Consider the following 19,744-nt stretch of genomic DNA (forward strand, 5'->3'; position numbering starts at 1 on the left):
CCACACCCCTCCAAACATCTCACAACTCTCCTCTCACCCCACTGCTCACTCTCCAAAGCAATCGACGACGACAGATTTGGTGATTGGAACAACTTTATCGATAATCGTGTCTTGTGTCAGCAAACATGGCGGATGATCTGCAGGCCGAACATACCCCCGGTTTCAAGGTGGGGGAGAAGAAGACGCTGGAGGAATATCAGAAACTGGGTGAGTTTAACCTGCTGTCTACCACTCCAACAAGTGTCTGGATGGTGGACCACAGTCACCATTCCGCAGAGAAGAATGGCGAAGAAGGCAAGATACAGGCAAGAGATCTGAGACAACTACTGTGATCGCTGTTCTTTTAGAGTCCAGATCTGCTCTCTTCTCACCGGGCTTTGTGATCATACACTGACTTCCTCAACCCAATCCAGACCAAGGCGACGATGCCCTGAATCGGTGGAAGCAATCACTTGGTCTGGGCAGTGGCACACCGATCGGCGACCCGAACGACCCCCGCACGTGCATCATTAAATCTCTTTCGTTGGTGAGTCCATCCGAACCAGAAATCATATACAGTACCTGACCCAGGCCAAAGGAAGTCGAAGGCCGACCAGACATAACCATCGATCTGACTCAACCTGGCTCCCTCGAAACTCTTAACAAACACCCCTTCACCATCAAGGAAGGCTGCAAGTACTGCATGAAGGCCGTCTTCACCGTCCAGCACCAAGTCCTTTCTGGCCTCAAGTACATCCAAGTCGTCAAGCGAAAAGGTATCCGTGTCAGCAAGGACCAGGAGATGATTGGCAGTTTTGCGCCCAACACCACCGATAAGCCCACATATGAAAAGAGGTTTACCGAAGAAGAGGCTCCTTCCGGCATGCTCGCTCGTGGCCACTACGAGGCAAGTACCAGATTTGCTGACGATGATGACCATACACATCTCGAATTCCACTGGTCATTCGACATTGCCAAGGATTGGAAGTGATTGGGGTTTAGCCATCGTGGTGGCCCAACCCTCTTTTTTTCCAGCATGTCGGCCTGGATCCGACGATGTTGTCAAACGGGCGATGCCCTCGAGCCTTTAGCAATTGAGAGTCATCTTGGCCACGAGTTCGTCACGACTGGCTTGCGGGATTCTGCTGTGGATGTTGCCTCCAACACCAGCCAATACGTCAGATGACCCAAACACTAGAGAAAGTACTCAATGTGAGAACCTTGACCATCTTTTCCCTGCGTCTGTTGTTGTTGCTGCTGTTGCTGCTCGTTTCGATGTATGTCATTCTCCGGTGCTGCATCAAAGATATTGAAGTAGCGATCACCGGCATCACTGACTTCAAGAACACTCGCCAAATTCCCGCAGCGATAGCAATAGTTCGGAGCACTCCAGACTGTGCTAAGGCGATCGTCGTACAAAATCTGATAGCCTTCCTGGCACAGTTGATGGGCACGCAGTATATGAGACATGCTGTTAACTTGCAGGAACTTCTTCACCACATCGCCCCCGAAAGTATATCCAGCTCCTCTCGGCGAAAGCGAAAACTCGTCTCGCTCCGGATCGGGGTCTGACCATACCAAGTCCGCCATGGGTCCTTCGTGGGGGATTTCTCGATATCTGTCAATGATTTTGATCTGGTCGATGGAGTGGATGGACGGAGAAAGGCCGCCGTGAACACAGAAGATCTGGTTATTGATGACCACGCTCAGGGTAAGGAAATCGAACATGTCGGTGAAATAGTGCCAAACATTTGCATTGCCGTATTTTCGTGCGCATTCCGTGTAGAAGCCGTAAGATTGCGTGACGCCTCGTGATTCATGATTGCCTCGAATGAGATGGACGCGCTGGGGGTATCTTAACTTTAAGCAAACAAGAAGGGAAATCGTCTCGACGCTGAAAAGACCGCGGTCTACGTAGTCGCCTGCGACCGATCAGCAATGGGGCATTGAACCGCGTAGGACGCATTCGTACCGAGGAAAAGGTAGTTGGTGTCTGGACAAAAGCCCCCAATCTTAAAGATTTCCAACATGTCAAAGAATTGGCCGTGGATGTCGCCAACAACAGTGACAGGAGCCGATATATGGACCACATTGCTCTCCTTCATTAACATCTCCTTTGCTTTTGCACATATCGCCTCGATCAGGGATTCGGCGAGGAGGTTTTTCTTGTACAGTTGGGCGATGCATTCATCCAGGTCGATACTCGCTGTAGTATTTCGTCATCAGTGATATTCTGCGTGTAAGAGCCTCAGAAGACCTACCTGGTAGACCAGGCATTGCAAAAAATAAAGCAAGTCTGCCACTGGTGCCGCCACAAGTGTTGAAGCACGGGAGGAGGGTGTTCAAGTGGCTGCGCCTAAGACAAATTCTTTGAAACGCTGCAGGAGTCGCTCCGCTCTGTCATGATGCCCGACTCCGGGGAAAATGCTAGCAATGCTGCAGAAGGAGAGAATGGAGGGAACGCGGCATGAAGGAAATAGGGAGAATGAGGATGAGAAGTCGTCGAAGAGAATGGCTGGTTCGGTCGCAGGGTGAAGTTCGACGCGGCGGCAACGCGGCTTTCTAAAAGAAGTAATTGTTCACACTTGTTTCCCGCTTCTAAGATTCTCGTCATGAATATTGCCTCGCATTATTATGTACCACTTCCACGTCCAGCTTCCCGCCGTCTTCATCCATATCCAGCCATCGGCACCCTGGCCATATGCCATCGCCTCTCATCCTCTCTGACGATGTCGCCTCTCCTCTCAAGCAATAGCTCCATAGCTACTCGCTTTCTGCGGCTCTACAACCTCCAAGACCCTGCAATGAACCGTCGCATTTCGGGTACAAACAGTCTCCGCTTCGTAGACCAAGAACTCGTTTGTATCTACTCTCTCTCAGTATAACACGAGAATGACAAGGGTTTTCTTTTCTCTCTCTCTCTCTCCCTCGGGGCTGCTGCTCTAAACGTACGAGAAAGCCCGAGGTTGCGTCTGCTCTTTGTTCTCTGTCCTCTGTGCGGTGCCATGATATCCACTCACTCTCAGCATCCAGTGACTGGGTTTTCTCTCCTACAGAGATGTCAATTCGGCTTTGTTCCTTCCCTTTGCTCGCTTCGGTGGTGACTCTCGGTTTGCTTTCTCTGCCTCGTGCAGCCCTTCGACATCAAAATCCCTCGCCGCTTTGAAGACTGCTGTTTCACACCCAACTACTTCACATTCAACCTTTGTTTGTTTTATTTCTTTAAAGAAGGACACCGGTGATTGCTCATCGTCGCTTCCTTGACTCAAGATGGAACCTGGTCGTCAAGCAGACATGCTGCAGTGGCAGTATGACAGGACGACAGATCCACGTTTCGGTCCAAATCACCTCATGTTTAGTTACTACAACGGCGGAAACAATCTGAGAGACAGTCACGGTGAAGAAAGCTATGATCACACCAGCTATCTTGGAGCCTATGGCGGCCGACAAGGTGGATATATCCTGTGAGCGAAGCGAGAGCCTCCGTCAGACGACACTGCCTGTTGACAATCTTCCCATGTAGACCCTCGCATGGTACTCAAGCTGCCCAGTATCCCGACCAAAGAATGTGCTTCCAAGAAGGATATCGCTTCGACCAGAGCTACATGTCCACAAGGTCACGATCTACGGATCAATCGCAGTACAGCAATCGTGCTCCACCTAGCTTCTCGTCTCATATCCCAACGAGCGATTTAGGAGGACCACTGATCAAGCCACATCAGGGTGCGACTTATGAGCACAAAAGACCGGTATCACCACCAATCCCGGACGGGCTGAATCAAGACCTCCCAACGCTCTCTCAGTGGAATACTCATGAGGAATCGCGTGGCAATCTACCTCACGGATATGACATGCATTCGAAAGATAGTGTGCAAGCCCTCGGTTTCTGTGATGGTCTAGGTCTTGAGGCTGCAAAGCAGTTCTTGCCAGTCCAACGAAGAATACAAGCCTTCGGCGCAACAATGGATGAGAATGACTGGATGGAAGCGCACCAACCAGTCATTGTCTCGAAATATTTCCGCAATAACAAGGATGTCACCTTCTTCAAACCAGTGCGCGAAACCAGACACTGGCACTATGTCAAGGACGATCCGGCGTTTGCAGATATCGCTACTGATGGGGAGATAGTAGCATTTGAAGAACTTGATCAACGTAAAAACGCCATTGTCTCAAGCCACAACATTGCTGGAGCTTACCGCCGCCCCTCGGTCTCGGTAACAGCCAACGTTCAACAGCGCATTCAGACATTTCCAAAACAGCAAGCGTTGGAGACAGGCCTATCCATCGAGCAGGAAGAACGTCTTGCAGCTCTTGGAGTAACCGGGGCTCCCAAACCAGTTCGGCTTGCCATTCCCAAGCAAGAAGAGCAGCGGACGAGATCGAGGTCACCCGAAATGATGATAGGACAGCGGAACGAAGGTAAGAGCTACCGCCAGCGACATTACAGTCATGTGGGTCAAGCAATGCAGGCCCAAAATTGGCGGCATGACCAAGACCCAAGACATCGAGACTCTCAAAGTGCTGAACAAACGATAAGCAGAGAGAGCGAGAGAACCGGTGGGATGGGACTCGGGCACGGTAAGGACAACCAGCGCCGAGGCAGAGCAGGCAAAACTCAAGGAAAGAGCAAGCAGCAGCACGCCAGCAAACCATGTGGGAAATCCGATCAGCATCTGCATCAGCACACTCCACGTCCTCACCCACCAAGTGCTACAGAAGGGGAATCTAGCTTTCCCAGCGATCGATGACCATTCGAACACACTCGTAATGAGGGCTCAGTGATCGCGACAAACGCCCAGTAAATCATGGTGCAATGGCAATCGCGATAAGAACAGAACCACAGGTTAAGTTGACAGCAAGAAATGATATCAGCTTTCAGTCGCACCAGGGACGGCGATGCCCAAGAGGCGCACTCTTATGGCACATGTCCGTTGGAATATGCGCTCTGGGGTTTTAGGACACACAAATGCAACATTCAGGGGCCAGCAGGCGACATCTCATACGTCCTCGTGGAAATTGGACATTGACAAGGAAGCCACCGAGCAGAGCAGAACAGAGCAGATCACAGATAGACGTTTCCGTCTTGTAGCTGGAGCAAGGAGAGGGGCAACAAGGGGGCAAGACAGACACATGGTATTCGCTGCGAGGACATTGCTTTGGCGGGAAAGGACGCTTTGCTATGTGCAGAGGAGCATCTTACAGCTTCAAAACATCGAGCTTGTGCGCCGTTTTCAATCCAGCATGGTCTCCCTGTCTCTCTCTCTCTCTCTCGGGGGCGAGCAGATCAGACCTGTAGGAAGCGCAGCGTAATCGTCATCTAAAAAGACAGTGAAAGGGCCCGCTAGAAAACGACAATAATGAAGAGGCGAATCACAAGATCGAGATTCTTCCCATCCATGGACCCCCAAATTCCAGGGCCTCTTTAGAAGTAAAAAGCTTGAATTCATCTTTGTTTGATTCTGTCGAACAGTATCGGTTCTATATGTCTTGAGATTCTGTACATGATATGAGGGGTCATGTCTGTCTGTTCTGGCTCTCCTCTTTTCCACAATTCTCAACTGACTGCTGCGCTGCTACAGGGATCGGGGAAAAGGTTAGTTTGTTGATCGAGGAGGCGCTGCTGGAATTGCGTCCGTTGGATGAACCCTCGACTTCTTCCTCCACATCGAGTCTGAGCTGCTGTGACTGGACCGAAGGAAAGAGGGGGGACAGCTTCTATGCTGATTTCCTGTGCATGACTGTTGCAGAAGCCTACACTCACATTTTGGTTAGTATTTATTGTAATCGGTGGCAGCGGCCTTTTTCGGGGGATATCTCGTCATGCTACAGAATAGACATGGCCTGCCAAAAACAACACTTCGAAGTAACTGCAACGCGTGTGAATGAGAGGGGGTAGAGCCTGACCTGGTGGTTCGGGAAGATCAACGAGTCCGCAAGGACGACGTTTTCCCTCCTTCCGGCAGCAAATACAACAACCTCTGCGATGTCGTCCGGGGTCAAGGGCTCCACGCCTTTATAAACGGCGTCGGCTTTGGCCTTGTCACCGCCGAAGCGGACAATGGAGAATTCCTAATAAGCCACGAAGAGAGTCAGCATAAAATCCAAGTCAGCAGGAGCTTCCTGGAACTCTTTTGGCGATCATCGAGGGAGGTGCAAGGCGGAGAGGGCCACGTACAGTCTCGACCTGCCCGGGGTCCACCTCGATGACTCTTATGCGGCTGGCAATCAGCTCTCTTCTCAGGGCATCTGTGAATGTCCTCACTGCAGCTTTCGTAGCACAGTAGATACTTCCACCAGGATAACCCTCTCTCCCTGCAATAGAGCCAATCATAATGACGTCCCCTCTGCCTCCGACATCCTCGCCGTTATCTCCCTTCTTAGCTTTCATGATGGGCAGGATGGCCTGCGTCATGTTGATCAGACCAGTCACATTGGTCAAGAACATGACCTCCATGTCTTCAGGTCTGATGTCTGGCGCTTTGTCCATGCCCTTGACCAAACCGGCATTGTTCACCAAGACATCAATATTTCTGAACTCCTCGGGCAGATTTCCCACAAAACTGCTGATTTCCTCAGATTTTGAGATGTCCAACTTGACAGGCAATACTTTTACCCCGTCACCGACTTCTTTGTTAATCTCCGCGGCAACTTGCTTGAGCGTCTCAACCCGGCGGGCAGTAATGATAATCTTCAAATTTTGCGGGGATGTGCGAGCAAACTCCTGGGCGACGCTGCGGCCGATGCCAGAGGAGGCGCCGGTGACGAGGATAGTTTTGCCAGACAGGCGTTTGCCCATGGCAGACAAGGAGGAAGACATCCTGCGGATGGTTTGTATCGAGATTCCGAATTGTGGTCGAAGTAGAGAGTGCGAGATCAAGTGGTGCGGGGAAGCAGTTGTCAAAGGTCTGCGCGCTGCGGCTGGTAGGAAGCTGCGTGTAAATACTGAGAGGGCGGAATGAAGGTGGGAAGGCATGTACAGATAGAGACCTGGGAGAGAGATACGTGAGAAGCAAACGGAGGTCGACGAGGGTTAAAGGTGCATTGGAACTTGATGTTGGTGGTGATGGTGGTGGTGAGATTTCCGGAGTTGTTCCCGGAGCGGAGAAGCATTTTCGGCAGCACCGCAGTCTGTCTCATCCTGTTTGCCTGTCTGTTCGTTGCAGTTCCTACCAACCAGTTATTATTTTCGGCAAAAAGGAGCCTGCAGCCTTGTGTGAGAAATCGACGTGCTTGTTATATAAGTATTGGTCTGATCTATAAGAAAAAATGGTCCTGTGTGTCTGAGAGAGTTACGGTAAACCGAACAGGGTAAGGGAGAGCGCATGAAATGAGAGCATAAAGCACAAAGCCGCCCGTATCCAATCCACGGAAATGGCCCTCAGTATTGACCCGTTGTAGGGCGCCCTCAATTCTGACCATTGCTGGGCCATGCTCATCCTCCACTCGCCCGTTCAACGAAGCCACAGGACGCCGCTGGACCTGGAGGAAAGAAAACAGACTCCAGCCCTCACAAGCACAACAGGATCCCCAATGTAACCAGATTTCCATATGCTCACAAGCATGCAGAGCTTCGTTAAGTTGACGTGGGCACATATCTCCTCATCCAAATCCAAATCCAGATATCGTCGTCATAACACCATATGATTGCCATCATTATTCCCAGACCATGCGCCGATTCATTCCACGTCCGCCGAAGGTCCACACCATGTGATGCAGGACATAGGATGAGATTCGCTCATCTACGAACGTCGTTCTTTTGCTGCGTTGCGTTGGGAGTGCTCCGTGTAACCAAAGCCCGTATCGTCCCAGAGAAAAGATACTTTTGTTCCAGACAAAAGCAGGTTGTAACACTAGATCCACAACAATGCGCATCTCCCCAGTTCACAGAAATCCCGATTCGGACAGTAGCCTCGCGATTTTCTCTTCTTCTCGCTCGCGAGGCTCGACCTTGAGACTCTGGGCGAACATGTCATCATGGGAGTCTCCGGCATTTTTCATGTTGTCCGAGATCCACTCCTGTAATTCTGGAACCGGATGAAGACTATAAGGCACGTTTTGATACTGCTGGATGTCTCGAATGACCTCGGCAGTCTTGGTCCGTTTGGCAAAATTGATCAATTCGGTGTTCTTGGTAAGTGACGGGATTCCATCTTCAATGAACGTCAAGTCGGTCAGGTAAACACCCAAAAAGGGGATACATGGCGGAGTTGCCTGGCGTAGTGTTTCACGATAAAGTGCAAAGTTCTTCGAAGATGCTATCAGATTGCGCATCGACTCGAGGATTGCGTTTGTCTTTGGGTTGACAGCATTCCAGGTTCGACTCAGTCGGACTATATGGGCAGTACCCAAAGCTGAAATTATGGCTGTCACGGCCGAGAAATTGTTCAGGACACGGCATTGCTGTGCAGTATGTTAGGAACAGTGCAAAGTCGATACAGGCGGGGACACAACTCACCTCAGCAATCAGCACAAAATGCTTGATGATGACCACTCTTTTCTTTACCTCTGATTGACCCAGAATCATGGCCGAGACCCAGTTAGTCAATTGGTTTGAATGTAAGATGAGAGCCTGCACGTTCGGAGCAGTATCACTGCTGCTATCCGACTTGCTCTTCCTCTCCCACGTCTTGGCCAGACATTCAACAGGCTTGATCTTGCCATAGAGTTTCGATTCAATAATGGTCAGCTGCCGCGCAAATTCTTTGGGATCGATATCCAGAAATTTGAGCTTCTTCATGTTCTTGGGCAAAATAGGGGCTGGAGCAGAATTCGTGAGAGTCAACACAAGCTTCTTGGACAAAGCTTCTCCCCCTTTCAATCGCTGTTCGATGATTGATGTCAGAGCCTTTGCGAGCGGAATCTTCGTCGTGGTAAATGTACGGTTCGCAAAAGCCAGCATTCGCTCGAGCAATGCCTGACTATTGCCATCGTCGGCTTCCATCCAATACTGCTCCAGCCACGACTTGAGAATGTTCAGGACTCTAAATCTTGCTGGCTTCTGCTTGTGTTCTTCCCAGATGGAATACTCGTCGCGATTCAAGCCGGCAGGTGGCTGTAGGTTGAATCGCCTTACCAGAAGCTCAAAGAGCTCTGACGCGGAGGTGAAAGAACGATAGGTGAGCAAGAAGGTCGTGGTAAAGGTCGTATCCGGTCGATCATGTCTAGTAAGCTGTTCCACAAGCCCAGTGAGCGTGCCGCTTTTGACTTGAGGAGGGTCGTTTTTGGTATCATAAGTGATTTCATCCGCGTGGTCGAGTTGCAGATACCATGGGACTTCGTCTACAGGGTAGCTTGGTTCAATGGTGGCTTTGACGGGATTCAAGTCCGGCGGGATCTGTCCAAAGAACTGCCTTGCTTTGTCCTTGTTGGGGGGTCGACGTAATTTGTCTGTCATGGGATCTTCACCAAGCGTGTATGATTTTGACTGACCAAGATCTGCCAGTGCAGGGCGCAAGTTTGCTGCATGCTTCGAATCGGATCGAAGATGGTGAGCCTGATAGGTTTCACCTCCATCGGTCACACGGTTCTCCCGCTTGTTAGTAGCCAGCGCTGGGTTTAGGGTGGTGGCAGGTAGTAATAGTTCCAATGCGTAGCCCACGTTGGCCACATGAGTGTCAAGCTGCTGGCAAACAGTTCGAACGTTGCTAATCCGGGTATCCAACGACTCGCCACGCACTTCAGCCCATTCATCTGGGAGGGGCGTAGTGACAGCCTGACAAGTGGCCACCAGTTCACCAATGGAATCGTAGGCCTTTTGCTTCTGAGATCCAAAATCCACCAGTGATGGTTTCTGAAACACGTTCCCCAGCGCAGAGAGATCGATAGACTCAACATAGGAGACCCACGGTCGAAATTGTTCGAGAATCAAGCCCGCACCTTGACAGACCGCATCTCCAATGGCAGATAATCTCGCAGGAGTGACAATCTTCTCAGTAAGTACTAGGACCTCCTCAAGACGACGAATGGCGGCCGACAAACCCCTCTTCGAATCATCGATGTGTCGAAGGAGGTTCGCATCGAGTGGTTCCGATGGACGCCAACCGATCTCATCATTGGAATCCATGAATGAGACTTCATCCAGATTCGTTTGGGAGTCAATGTTGTTGTCCCGCCAGCTTCCTCCAACAGTACTGCCCAATATAAAGCCCGGAAACAACCGTGGGATCTCTTCTCCTCTCTGCTGTCGGGCCACCTCTACGTACCCGTATACCCCATTCATCACACCATCGGCTTCTTGCAAACATTTAGTCAACGAGTCAGGTCCTGGCCAATCGGCGGCGGCGATATGTGATGATAGGACGAGCTTGGAGAACTTGGACATCATCTCCCGAAAGTGAGGGTATAAGGCCTTATTTGACGAGATTATAGATGGGTTTCCCGAGTGATTATCGGTGGTCCCTGATCCTGCGGCCAACAGCATGCGAAGATGGTCCGAGATGTCTTCTGCCCTTCGAACATAGTCTGCGCGCGCTCGAGTACGAATTGCATGACGATAGGCCTCGATGGCGGTGCGCATATTCTCTACCAGGCTATCCCATGTGACTGCAGCGACTCCCCCGTCGTCCAGGAAAAATCGGGGGGTGGGGGATTTGGATAGTTTCGGCGGTAGCCCTACGGCAAATGAAGTCGAGCTAGTCCCCAAGGGAGGCAATGCCAGCGACATGTTGAGGTGAGAGTCAAACGTGTTGGTAAATGGATTGGTTGCTTGGCTTCCAAGTTGTCTGGATGAGCTTAGGGTGAGTGAGTCCATGGAGGTTGAGGTTGAGATGCTGGCAGAAGTCATAGAACCGGACCCTTTCTTGCGTGAAGACAAAAAGGATTGTTCACCGTCAGCCTCAGAGGCAGACCCATCGTAGTCTTCTTCATTCTGCGCGTACCCTCCTGCCATCATCTCGGGCGGTGGCCTTGTTTGTTCTGGGACGTGAAAATTGTTTCGATCACGCGGTCCGCTCTCGTCCGAACTTGTTGGCGTTTCCAACGGCAATTCCATTGTACTGACGCCGGTCAGCGTATTGAAATAGAACAAACGTCCGTCTGGGGTCGCCTGCGGAACCCAAAACGCCGCCTCTTCCTGAGACTGGGATGCACCTTCAATCGGCAAATCTGAGTCCTCATCTTGAGTTTGAGCGTCCGAATCTTCCTCCTCTTCATCATAATCTTCCTCGGTGCCGGAGCCAGTCTCGCTCTCGTCGTGGCCTCCTATACCCGCCTCATTCAATTCATCCAGATTGGTGATCTCGGCGGTGTAATTGCTGGGAAACCAGCCCCGAACATCATTGATAACGCCATCCCACCACCCACTCTCTAATTGAGTCAACACCTGGATTATATCACCCTGGCGAAAGCTCAAGCTGGTGTGGTCGTCGGCTTCATAGTTATACAAGGCACGGACAAAGATCGGGGGGGGAGGTGGAGGAAGGTCAGTGCTGGCGACATAGCTGTTCATAGCAGCTTGCTGAGCACGGCGACGTGGCGAGAGGCCGCTCATGCCCGCGTGATGGACGCTTGAGGATCTCGAACGAGACGTGGTGTGGGAAGGTCGACTCGGTTCGGTATATTGGAAGGCGGCGGCAAGGACTGAGCCTGACTTGGCTGAGGCACCTTGCGATGTCGAATCTTGTGTTCCCCTGCGCGAGGCTGACATTGCACCGGTAGTTCACCGATTTTCGAGGGAGGGTTGAAGCGCCAGATGTTGCCTTTCGGAGCGCAGCAAGGCAAACAGGCTCTGCATGTTCGAATGCTGCGACAAACCGTGGACCAGCGGACAGGAGGTTAGGCAGTCGTTGGTTGAGGAATCTAGAGGACGGCGATGGTGACAGCGTTGTTACACATGAGACCACCTCGATGGAGGAGACAAAAGATCTTTCTAGGGTTGTCAGAGGTCAATGCTGCAAGATTCTTGAAGTTCTGCGGTCTGTAGAACGGTGGACGGAGGACGCTTTGCAGTCTCTTGGTTCTATGCGGGCGTGTTGGGCTATTGGTTTATTGGGAGGAGTGGGTGGAGCAAGCAAGGGTTTGTATAGGCTGCCCGATTGGATGTTTCGTGATGGTCCGGAGGGGCAAAGGCAAAGACGCACAAGCCTGTGAGCCAGACTCTGAGGTCGCCGAACAAAGGTCAGAGCAACAGGCTGACTGGCCCGCTCGCTAGCGGCTATCTGCAAGAAGCTGTTGGTCGAGAGAATGCTGCCACCTGGGAGGTGTGCCTGAGGAGGGCGGAGCGTGGGATGAAGGAGACGACCGTCAGGCCACACAGAGAGGAGCGCAGTCGTATACCCAACCGAAAAGGAGAAAGGATGAGACGAGCACCAGGAGCACTTAGCACTGGCGGAGAAAGTGAGTTTCCAAGGGTTTATGTAGGGATTAAGTACCTGCTACTCGTAAGTAAGGTATGTACAAAGGAGCCGGAAGAAGCACTCGGTGCCAGTCTTGACTCTTGGGGGTGCCATTGGTGTCGACTGGGTACTTGTGACGCCTAACCAAGCCTGGGTGTCTTTCTCTACCTCTCACTTTACGGAGGAACCCCCCACTTGTACTCGGTACATATGTACAAGTACCTACATACCGTGACAGTCCCCTTCCTCCCCCCCTCTGCCTCTCTCTGTCTTTATCTCTACCTCAGTCGCTCTCTCATTGATGTCTCTTTTCTCACCTGCAATTGCCGCCCTTCGCCGCCTACCACCTGAACTATTGTCCCCCGGACCTTCCTCGCCGCGTCTGATATAGACTGGTTAAACTCGGTTGCCTTCGCCTCGCCAACCCGGCAAGCTCCTAGTGACTTCCTTTATCCTTGATTCAGCTAACACACTGTGCAAGCCCAGCACCACGCATTGAACCCACAATCCACTTGATGCTTTACCCAGCATCGACCGGCACAGCTGCTTGTCTCCCCGGTATGCTCGCGCTGGGTCCAGATGAGGACTCGGAGAAGAGGGGGTCAATAATACGAAGATAAACTCTTGCTCGCGTCCATGACGCGTATTCTCAGATTCACATGCATTTCAAGTCCTCCCGCGCCGATCGAACCTTTAGCTTTCCGTTCGTTTCCTGGTTCAAGAGTTACGGCAAAGCAAAATCTGGAGGTGGCTGAGCCCATAGCGCTGACCGGACGTCGCTGTACTGTCAACTGTGATGCAAAGTAGCCTTCACACTACAGTTTCGGGAAATGTACGATCAGCAATGGGGACCCAGTGTATTTTCTCCTCTACCAAAAGACCATGTCGTCCTGGCCTGAACAAGTTTGGCTCATGTCGCCCGTGGCATTAACTATTCGTACTCGAAGGACCTGGAGGGGCACCCATCTCGCGTAACTGGGAGAAGCGTTTTCAGGGGCTTCAAGATACAAGTCGCGTGCCACCGAAGGTTAAATTACGAGACCGCTCGGGAAGCAAGGATCCAAGCTTCGCGTCCTTTTCGCGGAGTAATCCCTGGAGGAACAACGGACGCTGGTCTGAACCGTGTTGATGGAGGTAGCAGACACAGTCTGTGTCAGTTGATAGACGACATATCCTTGCAGATCGAATATATCCGGATGTTGACCAGCCCCCATTTGGGGTTGGAAAAGAACCTCCACAGTCACGACAATACCATATCACATTGATCACTTCGTTGTTTGAACTGCAGAAAGATGGAACAAGCCTAGTATTATTGCGACTTCGGCTGTCTACGCTCTTCGGTCAGTCGCCTAAATCCGCAGGCCGTCGTTGTTCAGCGCCATCTCGCCATCTTATCAGGCCTCCCCCATACAGATCCCTCAGCAAATCTCGAGGGCGGTCATCTCCCCCAATCTCCACGAAATGTCTTCCTTCTCCAGCCAGACTCGGGGCGCCTGAGACGACGGATCAATTGCCCTTTACGAGTCTACGACCTCATGTCAGTCTGAAGGGAGCGAGACTTGCGGTCGTCAGATTATGGAGCACCACCCGCTCAATCACGAACTCACGACAAAACGCCACTGTGCATGTGTCAGGCTGCCAAATCAAAGTTTGATATTGCAACGGCCCCGGGCTGGGGAGTGAAAGGCTGTCTAGGTCCATCGAGCTGTTTGTGGAAACGGAATTCAACCGCAACGGATCCCAGCTGTCTTTTCTTGATCTGCGCGTCGTTCGACAACCCTGTCGACGATGCCTCCGGTCAGCCTCCATGCAGGGGTAATCGGTGCGGGCATGGGAGGACTTACTGCGGCAATTGCCTTGCGTCGAGGAGGAGTCGAAGTCACCATCCTCGAGGCGGCAACCGAACTTGGGGAAATTGGAGCCGGCATCCAGATTTTCCCCAATGTATCAAGGTACCTCATCCGCTGGGGTGTGGACGAGATCATTGGCGAGAATCTAGTTCAAGTGGACGAAGTGCGGACATGGGGCGTCAATGGCAAGGTGGTGACGAGGGTCGATCCGAAACGTGTTCACAAGTTCACCGGCTTCCCTCATTTGATTGCTCGGCGAGACCATCTACATGCCGGCCTTACAGAGTCGGCTCGCCGTCATGGAGTCGAAATCATTGTCGGAGCCCGGGTTCAGAAGCTCGAGTACACAGAGAAGTCGGCGACGGTCACCACGACCAACGGGGATTCTTACACATTCGACATAGTGGTGGGCTGCGACGGCATCAAATCCACGATCCGACAACATCTCTTCCCCGAAGTCAAACCTCGCGCTCCATCCAAAGTTGCCGCTTACCGGGGCGTGCTCACGTACGAGGAGATCAAAAGCAAGGCTCCTGAAGCAGCGTCGATCTTGACTAACACAATGGACATGTGGACGGGGCCAAACGGCTACATAATGACCTACCCACTCTCCGGAGGGAAAGAGCTAAATGTAGTCACTTCGTTTTGCAAGGACTACTACGTGGAGAAAATGGAGGAAGTCGACATTGACGAATTCAGAGGATACTACAAGGATTACAGCCCGGCAATCCAGTCCATCATTGAACTAGTCAATTACACGCAACGGTGGCCCTTACTTGTCATGCCTCCAATGGACCGGTGGTCGAACGAGGCCAGAAATGTGGTGCTACTGGGCGACGCCGCACATTGCATGCAGAACCACATGGGCCAAGGAGCAGCCACAGCGATGGAAGATGGTGTCTTCCTCGGACGTGTTCTGAGTGAAGTTGTGCGCGGAACGCTGACTGTGCCCGAAGCGGTGACTATCTATGAGCAGAAACGGATCCCCCGAGCTTGGACCAAACAGCAGGTATCTCTGGTGTCGGGCGAGTTGAACATGTGTTCCGACGCACAAGAGCTACTCAAGCGGGACGCGTCATCCTTGCCAGAAGCCCGGGGCCTCGAGGATGGCGTGGTCAGACGTCCTTTTCCTGCTCTTCCGCCAGAGTATCGGTCGTGGCAGATGTTCGATTCGCCGGATAGCGTACCCGGAATCTTCTACTACGATGCTGAAGGCGATGCAGATAACGCGGCGTGTGAATTCCTGCAGGCAAGGGATCGAGAGGCCGGGAAGGTGGATGAACTGACGATGGTCAGTGACGCTTTGAGGAAGAAGTGGTGGACAGCCGTCGATTTCAACGGGATCGGGTGAAACCACCCTATGTCGAGTTCGTGGTCGAACGACAAAACGCCGGTGTCTTTCTTTTTTTTTTCTCACATTTGACTCCTTTCCTGCCTGTGCTGTCCTCAAAACTATAAGTCAGTTAGTCAGTCGACCCGACTGGCCTTGGATTACAGCACATGCCAGATCATTCATCAGAGTCCACAGCATTTAATGCCTTGTTCTCGCCAAACCACTACGAAGCTATGAGATATGACTCCAAACAACCAGAACAAGTCCAGTATTATTATAGTCAGGTCGCGGATGTCGAAGGCCGGGGAGGAGGGTCGCACCGCACCCATGGGTAAAAACGGGGGTTCTCAGCCTTGCTCTCCCAGATCTGCATAGATATGTCCTTCCCGGTGCAGAGATAATATATAGTACAATGGCACACGAACCCTCAATTATCCCACCTCCACCAGTATTGTGGGACCCCTGACCCTGCCGGAAAATGGACGTGAAAAGTCGCATACTGTATTGTGTACTCGTTGACGACTCACCCTCCACGCCCATCGTGCGAAGAAGGGTATAGCTTGGTTCTATTACTAACCTACAAAAAAGAGGGAGGAAGGGAATAATGAAGAAGTGGCCTTGATATTATAGCCCGATTCGCGACAAGATCCACATGCAAGTGGCATCATCCCTTATACCCGAGCAGGGAAACAGATCATCTCAAGGTGTGCAACACTGGTGGATATCATTAATTAATTGCTTGTGTGTGATCTCTTATTTCTGCCTGGCTCTGCAAGTATGATGCAGAGCTGTGAGCTGTGCCATGCTCTGCGCGACTCAAAACTCCCAAGTGTATCCTACTCCGGCGCACCACTTCCGCCCATGTCACTAGTGTACAGAGGTAAGAATAATCAAATCACACAATCGGCCGTGTCTCAGTCCTAAGGTTTCAAAAAAATGTTGCAAAGAGATGAATGGTCATGAGGCCAGGAATTCCTGCTGGCCGTAGTGGACGCTCAAGTCCGTCCTTTTTGTTTGAGCGAGAAATGTCATCAGTAAATGCAGATGAGTGGGAGTCTTGCATCCGGTAAGCGCACAAGGTATCAAGCGGAGAAGATTAGATGTTGTATGTGGTTCGTGATGAGATCGAGTTCAAGTACGTTGCGCACTCAGATGAATGGTGCTTGCCTTAGCCGCTCAAGACCATGGACGGCCGGTCGAGTGTCGAGAGGGACCAGTGTCTGGAAGGAGGCGGGTTGATGTGCTGAAAAACAAGGCTTCTAAGTCGAGTTGATGCCGTAAAGAGGACGAACCGCCATGCTGATCAACGCCGTGTTTCTCCCGCCCAAAAAAAGCCACCGTTCGCCATGCAAGAGGTAGAGAGGAGTAATTGTGCCGACATAAGTCACAAAGGAAATGGTTTTAGTATGCTGCTTCCATGCCCATCAGTGCCTGCTCTGACACTTGTGGCATGCCAGTGACGGGATCCAGATGCATCTCATCGACATATCCAACGAGAGCTTGAGCATGGAGCTTGAATGATTCACCCATGGTTTTCGAGATGCTGTGACAGAATTAGAATCAACCAATCATCATGGATAGGAACCTCGACTTACCCCCAAACAACCACACCATCCAACATGGACCCCCAGACTCGGGCAACGGTAGAGCTCAAACGTGATCCATTTGAATCGACAGCGTCATCGTCAAACAAGCCCCGAACTTTCATATACATGGAGAGCTCTTCCTCTGTAGCTTCTTGATCGTCGTGCTCGATGCGATAGAGCCATAGACTGAGGATCGTGATCAAATCGAGGCCGCAAAGGGGATGCTCGATGCTCCAGTTGGTCGAAGATGTCTTTGTCACCCAGTTGATGCCTTGCATTGCGACGATCTCCATGCACTCGTAGCATTGCTCGATCACCTTGATCATTTCCTTGGTTCTTTTGACGGCGTCTCGGGATAACGTCATAGCCCCTGCAATCTCGTACGAGTTGTGATATCGCAATGCTTCTTGGACATTCTTGAGGTCCACTTCGAGGAAAGCCCTGGTGTTTCGATATACGGCCATTGAGTTGAAGATGAGTGGGTGACTCTTGTGCGGAGTGCTCAATGGGACGACGATGGTTTCCGGTTCGCAAAGATCAAGTGATCTCTCCCACGTTTCCAATGCAATTCGAATCTTCCACTCCAGAACAACGTCTTGCAACGATTCAAAGCTTCGCCGGAGATTCCAAACCTCTAAGAAGAGTGCATTGATCATTACACGAGTTGCAAATGCGCTGTATCTAGCGGCATCGCCCTGGAAGAGACTATCGTGCGCCTCTCTGACTGTGATCGTGGGCGAAGCTGCGAAGATGTCTTGCCAAGAATCCTCATCACTCGGTTCGATATTCCACAATGATTCAGACGAAGGCAGGGGTAATGAATCGAATTCGTTGAAACTGATTGCTGGAGTGTGATTGTAGGTCAAGGTCAACATCCCAAAGAAGATGTAGACGGCATAATAGGTTCTCCTGCAGCCTTCTTCGTTGACCCATTCCTGGTGGGTTGGTGGAGTGCCAGAACGTGCGTCGATCCGTAGCTTGAGTTCGTATTTGTTACCAGCGACCATCTATGAAAAATAAGCATGCATTTGCGAGACATTCGGTAAGAACTTACGTTTGCAAGCAGGCTTTTGATGGAACATGCCCATTCCAAGCCTTGGGAGCCACCGCTCCAGCTTTCAAAAACCATGTTGAGAAGTGTACTCTGCATCGTCCAGAGTGGGCATTTCCGCGAGTCGAAGTTGTCCTTGTTCTGAAGAAACTGATTGACAAGTTTCTTGGAGCCGTGGTGAAGCAGATAGGCTTGTTCCTGATCGAAGTTGTACAGGGCGCCAATGGAGAGAATGGCAAGGAGAAGAGCCGGTTCGGTTGTCTCGGGCCGGAAACTGACAGGGTGAAGGAAGGGAAGATGATGGTGGAATAAGTTGAAGTATGTGGTGAGATAGAGGTTGATAGAGGGCAACGAGGGAAGGGAAATGTCTCCTCCTAGTTGATTAGCAATCATAGCTCTCTCATCTTCGTTGTCAAACTGTGGAGCTTTGGGTAAAGAAAGGGGTTGGGCTGGACCAGGCGACTTGCGATAATTCACTGGCGAGACGGGACCGGTCATTGACGGAAACGGCGAGAGCGCATTGGGCGTATGGGTCCCAGAGACGGGGAAGGTGTCTGCAAGGCCAGGAAAGGCAGAGGGCAGAGAGGCGCTGAGCGAGCTTGTGCGTTCCATGATGGGAGGGAGCTGCGATTGATGGGGATGTATTGATCCCATGTGGATGTACGGCGGCTGTGACAGGTTATCTTGCGACGACATGCTGGACATGGAATGCGCCTTGGGCTCCGACGGACCCTGGGGCATGAAGCTGTCCCAGGGCATATGGGGTAGGCTGTTGGCGCCACCGAGATAGTCGGACGATTCGAGGAGCGAGCTGCGGTCTGGGGAGTAGCCGGGGATTGACCCTTCGCCGTTGTTCAGATGACCGTTCGCTGCTGCGGCCGCCTTGTGTTGGAAGTCTGTCATCAACATGGCGGCAGTTTCAAGGTCGAGCATACCATCGCTGCTTGCCTCTATCTGCTCCAACGTGCCAGGATCGATGGTGATGGAGGGCTTGGACGGAGCGGTAGCCGTTGAGGGCGCCGCTTTCGTCCCTGCGCCTGCACCTTTATCTGTACCTGTGGTCGTACTCGACTTCTTCTGCCTTCCCTCAGACTGTAGAGGTACACCGCCATCCTTCGCATGTACGGTTCGGTCGTGGCGCAGGAGCAGATCTCGGCGGACAAAGGTGCTGCGACATTTCTGACATTTGAAGGGACGCTCCTTGGTGTCTGTCAAGGGATGAGAAGTTAACAAAGAGTCAAATAATAGATGGATTGTTGATGGCGGGGTTGGATTTCTCCTTGGTGCCCCACGTCGCAACAACCGAAAAAAAAGTTGGTGACTTACGCGACCGCTCGTGTCGACTCCTGTGTTCGCTGCGACTGAAGGCTCGATTGCAGTACTGGCATTTGTACTTCTTTTCGGGCGCAGAGGCGGCTTTTTTGGGTGGGAGGGCTGTCGTCGTGGTGGCTGTGGCGTTGGCAGGCTCAACAGCAGTAACAGCGTCAGACTGAGCCATGGTGGATGTAAGTTAAGGGTTAAAAGTCCTCCGACCAGGCGCAAGCCTTTGGCTCGAAAGTGAGTTGGTTCAGAGGTGTTGATATCGTCGTGATCATTCCGCGTGGGATCAGCGC

At 51.7% G+C, this 19,744-nt stretch overlaps 7 protein-coding genes across 7 annotated transcripts; 3 read left to right on the plus strand and 4 right to left on the minus strand.

Annotated features, from left to right (window-relative positions):
- Nucleotides 1–125: 125 nt before the first annotated feature.
- On the plus strand, nt 126–970 carry AYO20_03085 (hypothetical protein; the record flags this gene model as incomplete). Its single annotated transcript, XM_022641388.1, has 3 exons — nt 126–207; nt 414–526; nt 578–970. The coding sequence occupies 3 exons, from the start codon at nt 126–128 to the stop codon at nt 968–970; spliced, it is 588 nt and encodes a 195-aa protein (XP_022502590.1).
- A 203-nt stretch (nt 971–1,173) lies between these two features.
- On the minus strand, nt 1,174–2,256 carry AYO20_03086 (hypothetical protein; the record flags this gene model as incomplete). The annotated part of the gene is made up of 3 exons (XM_022641389.1): nt 1,174–1,901; nt 1,952–2,185; nt 2,241–2,256. 3 exons carry the CDS (start codon nt 2,254–2,256, stop codon nt 1,174–1,176), a joined length of 978 nt encoding a protein of 325 aa, XP_022502591.1.
- Nucleotides 2,257–3,249: 993 nt separating this feature from the next.
- Nucleotides 3,250–4,761, plus strand: AYO20_03087 (hypothetical protein; the record flags this gene model as incomplete). Its single annotated transcript, XM_022641390.1, has 3 exons — nt 3,250–3,443; nt 3,503–4,398; nt 4,520–4,761. The coding sequence occupies 3 exons, from the start codon at nt 3,250–3,252 to the stop codon at nt 4,759–4,761; spliced, it is 1,332 nt and encodes a 443-aa protein (XP_022502592.1).
- A 1,041-nt stretch (nt 4,762–5,802) lies between these two features.
- Nucleotides 5,803–6,796, minus strand: AYO20_03088 (hypothetical protein; the record flags this gene model as incomplete). Its single annotated transcript, XM_022641391.1, has 3 exons — nt 5,803–5,820; nt 5,884–6,048; nt 6,155–6,796. The coding sequence occupies 3 exons, from the start codon at nt 6,794–6,796 to the stop codon at nt 5,803–5,805; spliced, it is 825 nt and encodes a 274-aa protein (XP_022502593.1).
- A 1,064-nt stretch (nt 6,797–7,860) lies between these two features.
- On the minus strand, nt 7,861–11,623 carry AYO20_03089 (hypothetical protein; the record flags this gene model as incomplete). Its single annotated transcript, XM_022641392.1, has 2 exons — nt 7,861–8,379; nt 8,435–11,623. 2 exons carry the CDS (start codon nt 11,621–11,623, stop codon nt 7,861–7,863), a joined length of 3,708 nt encoding a protein of 1,235 aa, XP_022502594.1.
- Nucleotides 11,624–14,099: 2,476 nt separating this feature from the next.
- AYO20_03090 (hypothetical protein) lies at nt 14,100–15,512 on the plus strand (the record flags this gene model as incomplete). Its single annotated transcript, XM_022641393.1, has 1 exon — nt 14,100–15,512. The coding sequence occupies one exon, from the start codon at nt 14,100–14,102 to the stop codon at nt 15,510–15,512; it is 1,413 nt and encodes a 470-aa protein (XP_022502595.1).
- A 1,383-nt stretch (nt 15,513–16,895) lies between these two features.
- On the minus strand, nt 16,896–19,629 carry AYO20_03091 (hypothetical protein; the record flags this gene model as incomplete). Its single annotated transcript, XM_022641394.1, has 4 exons — nt 16,896–17,037; nt 17,090–18,087; nt 18,135–19,339; nt 19,458–19,629. 4 exons carry the CDS (start codon nt 19,627–19,629, stop codon nt 16,896–16,898), a joined length of 2,517 nt encoding a protein of 838 aa, XP_022502596.1.
- Nucleotides 19,630–19,744: the final 115 nt, after the last annotated feature.

The sequence above is a fragment of the Fonsecaea nubica genome, assembly GCF_001646965.1.
Source record: "Fonsecaea nubica strain CBS 269.64 chromosome Unknown Scaff14, whole genome shotgun sequence".
In the NCBI taxonomy this organism is placed as follows: domain Eukaryota; kingdom Fungi; phylum Ascomycota; class Eurotiomycetes; order Chaetothyriales; family Herpotrichiellaceae; genus Fonsecaea; species Fonsecaea nubica.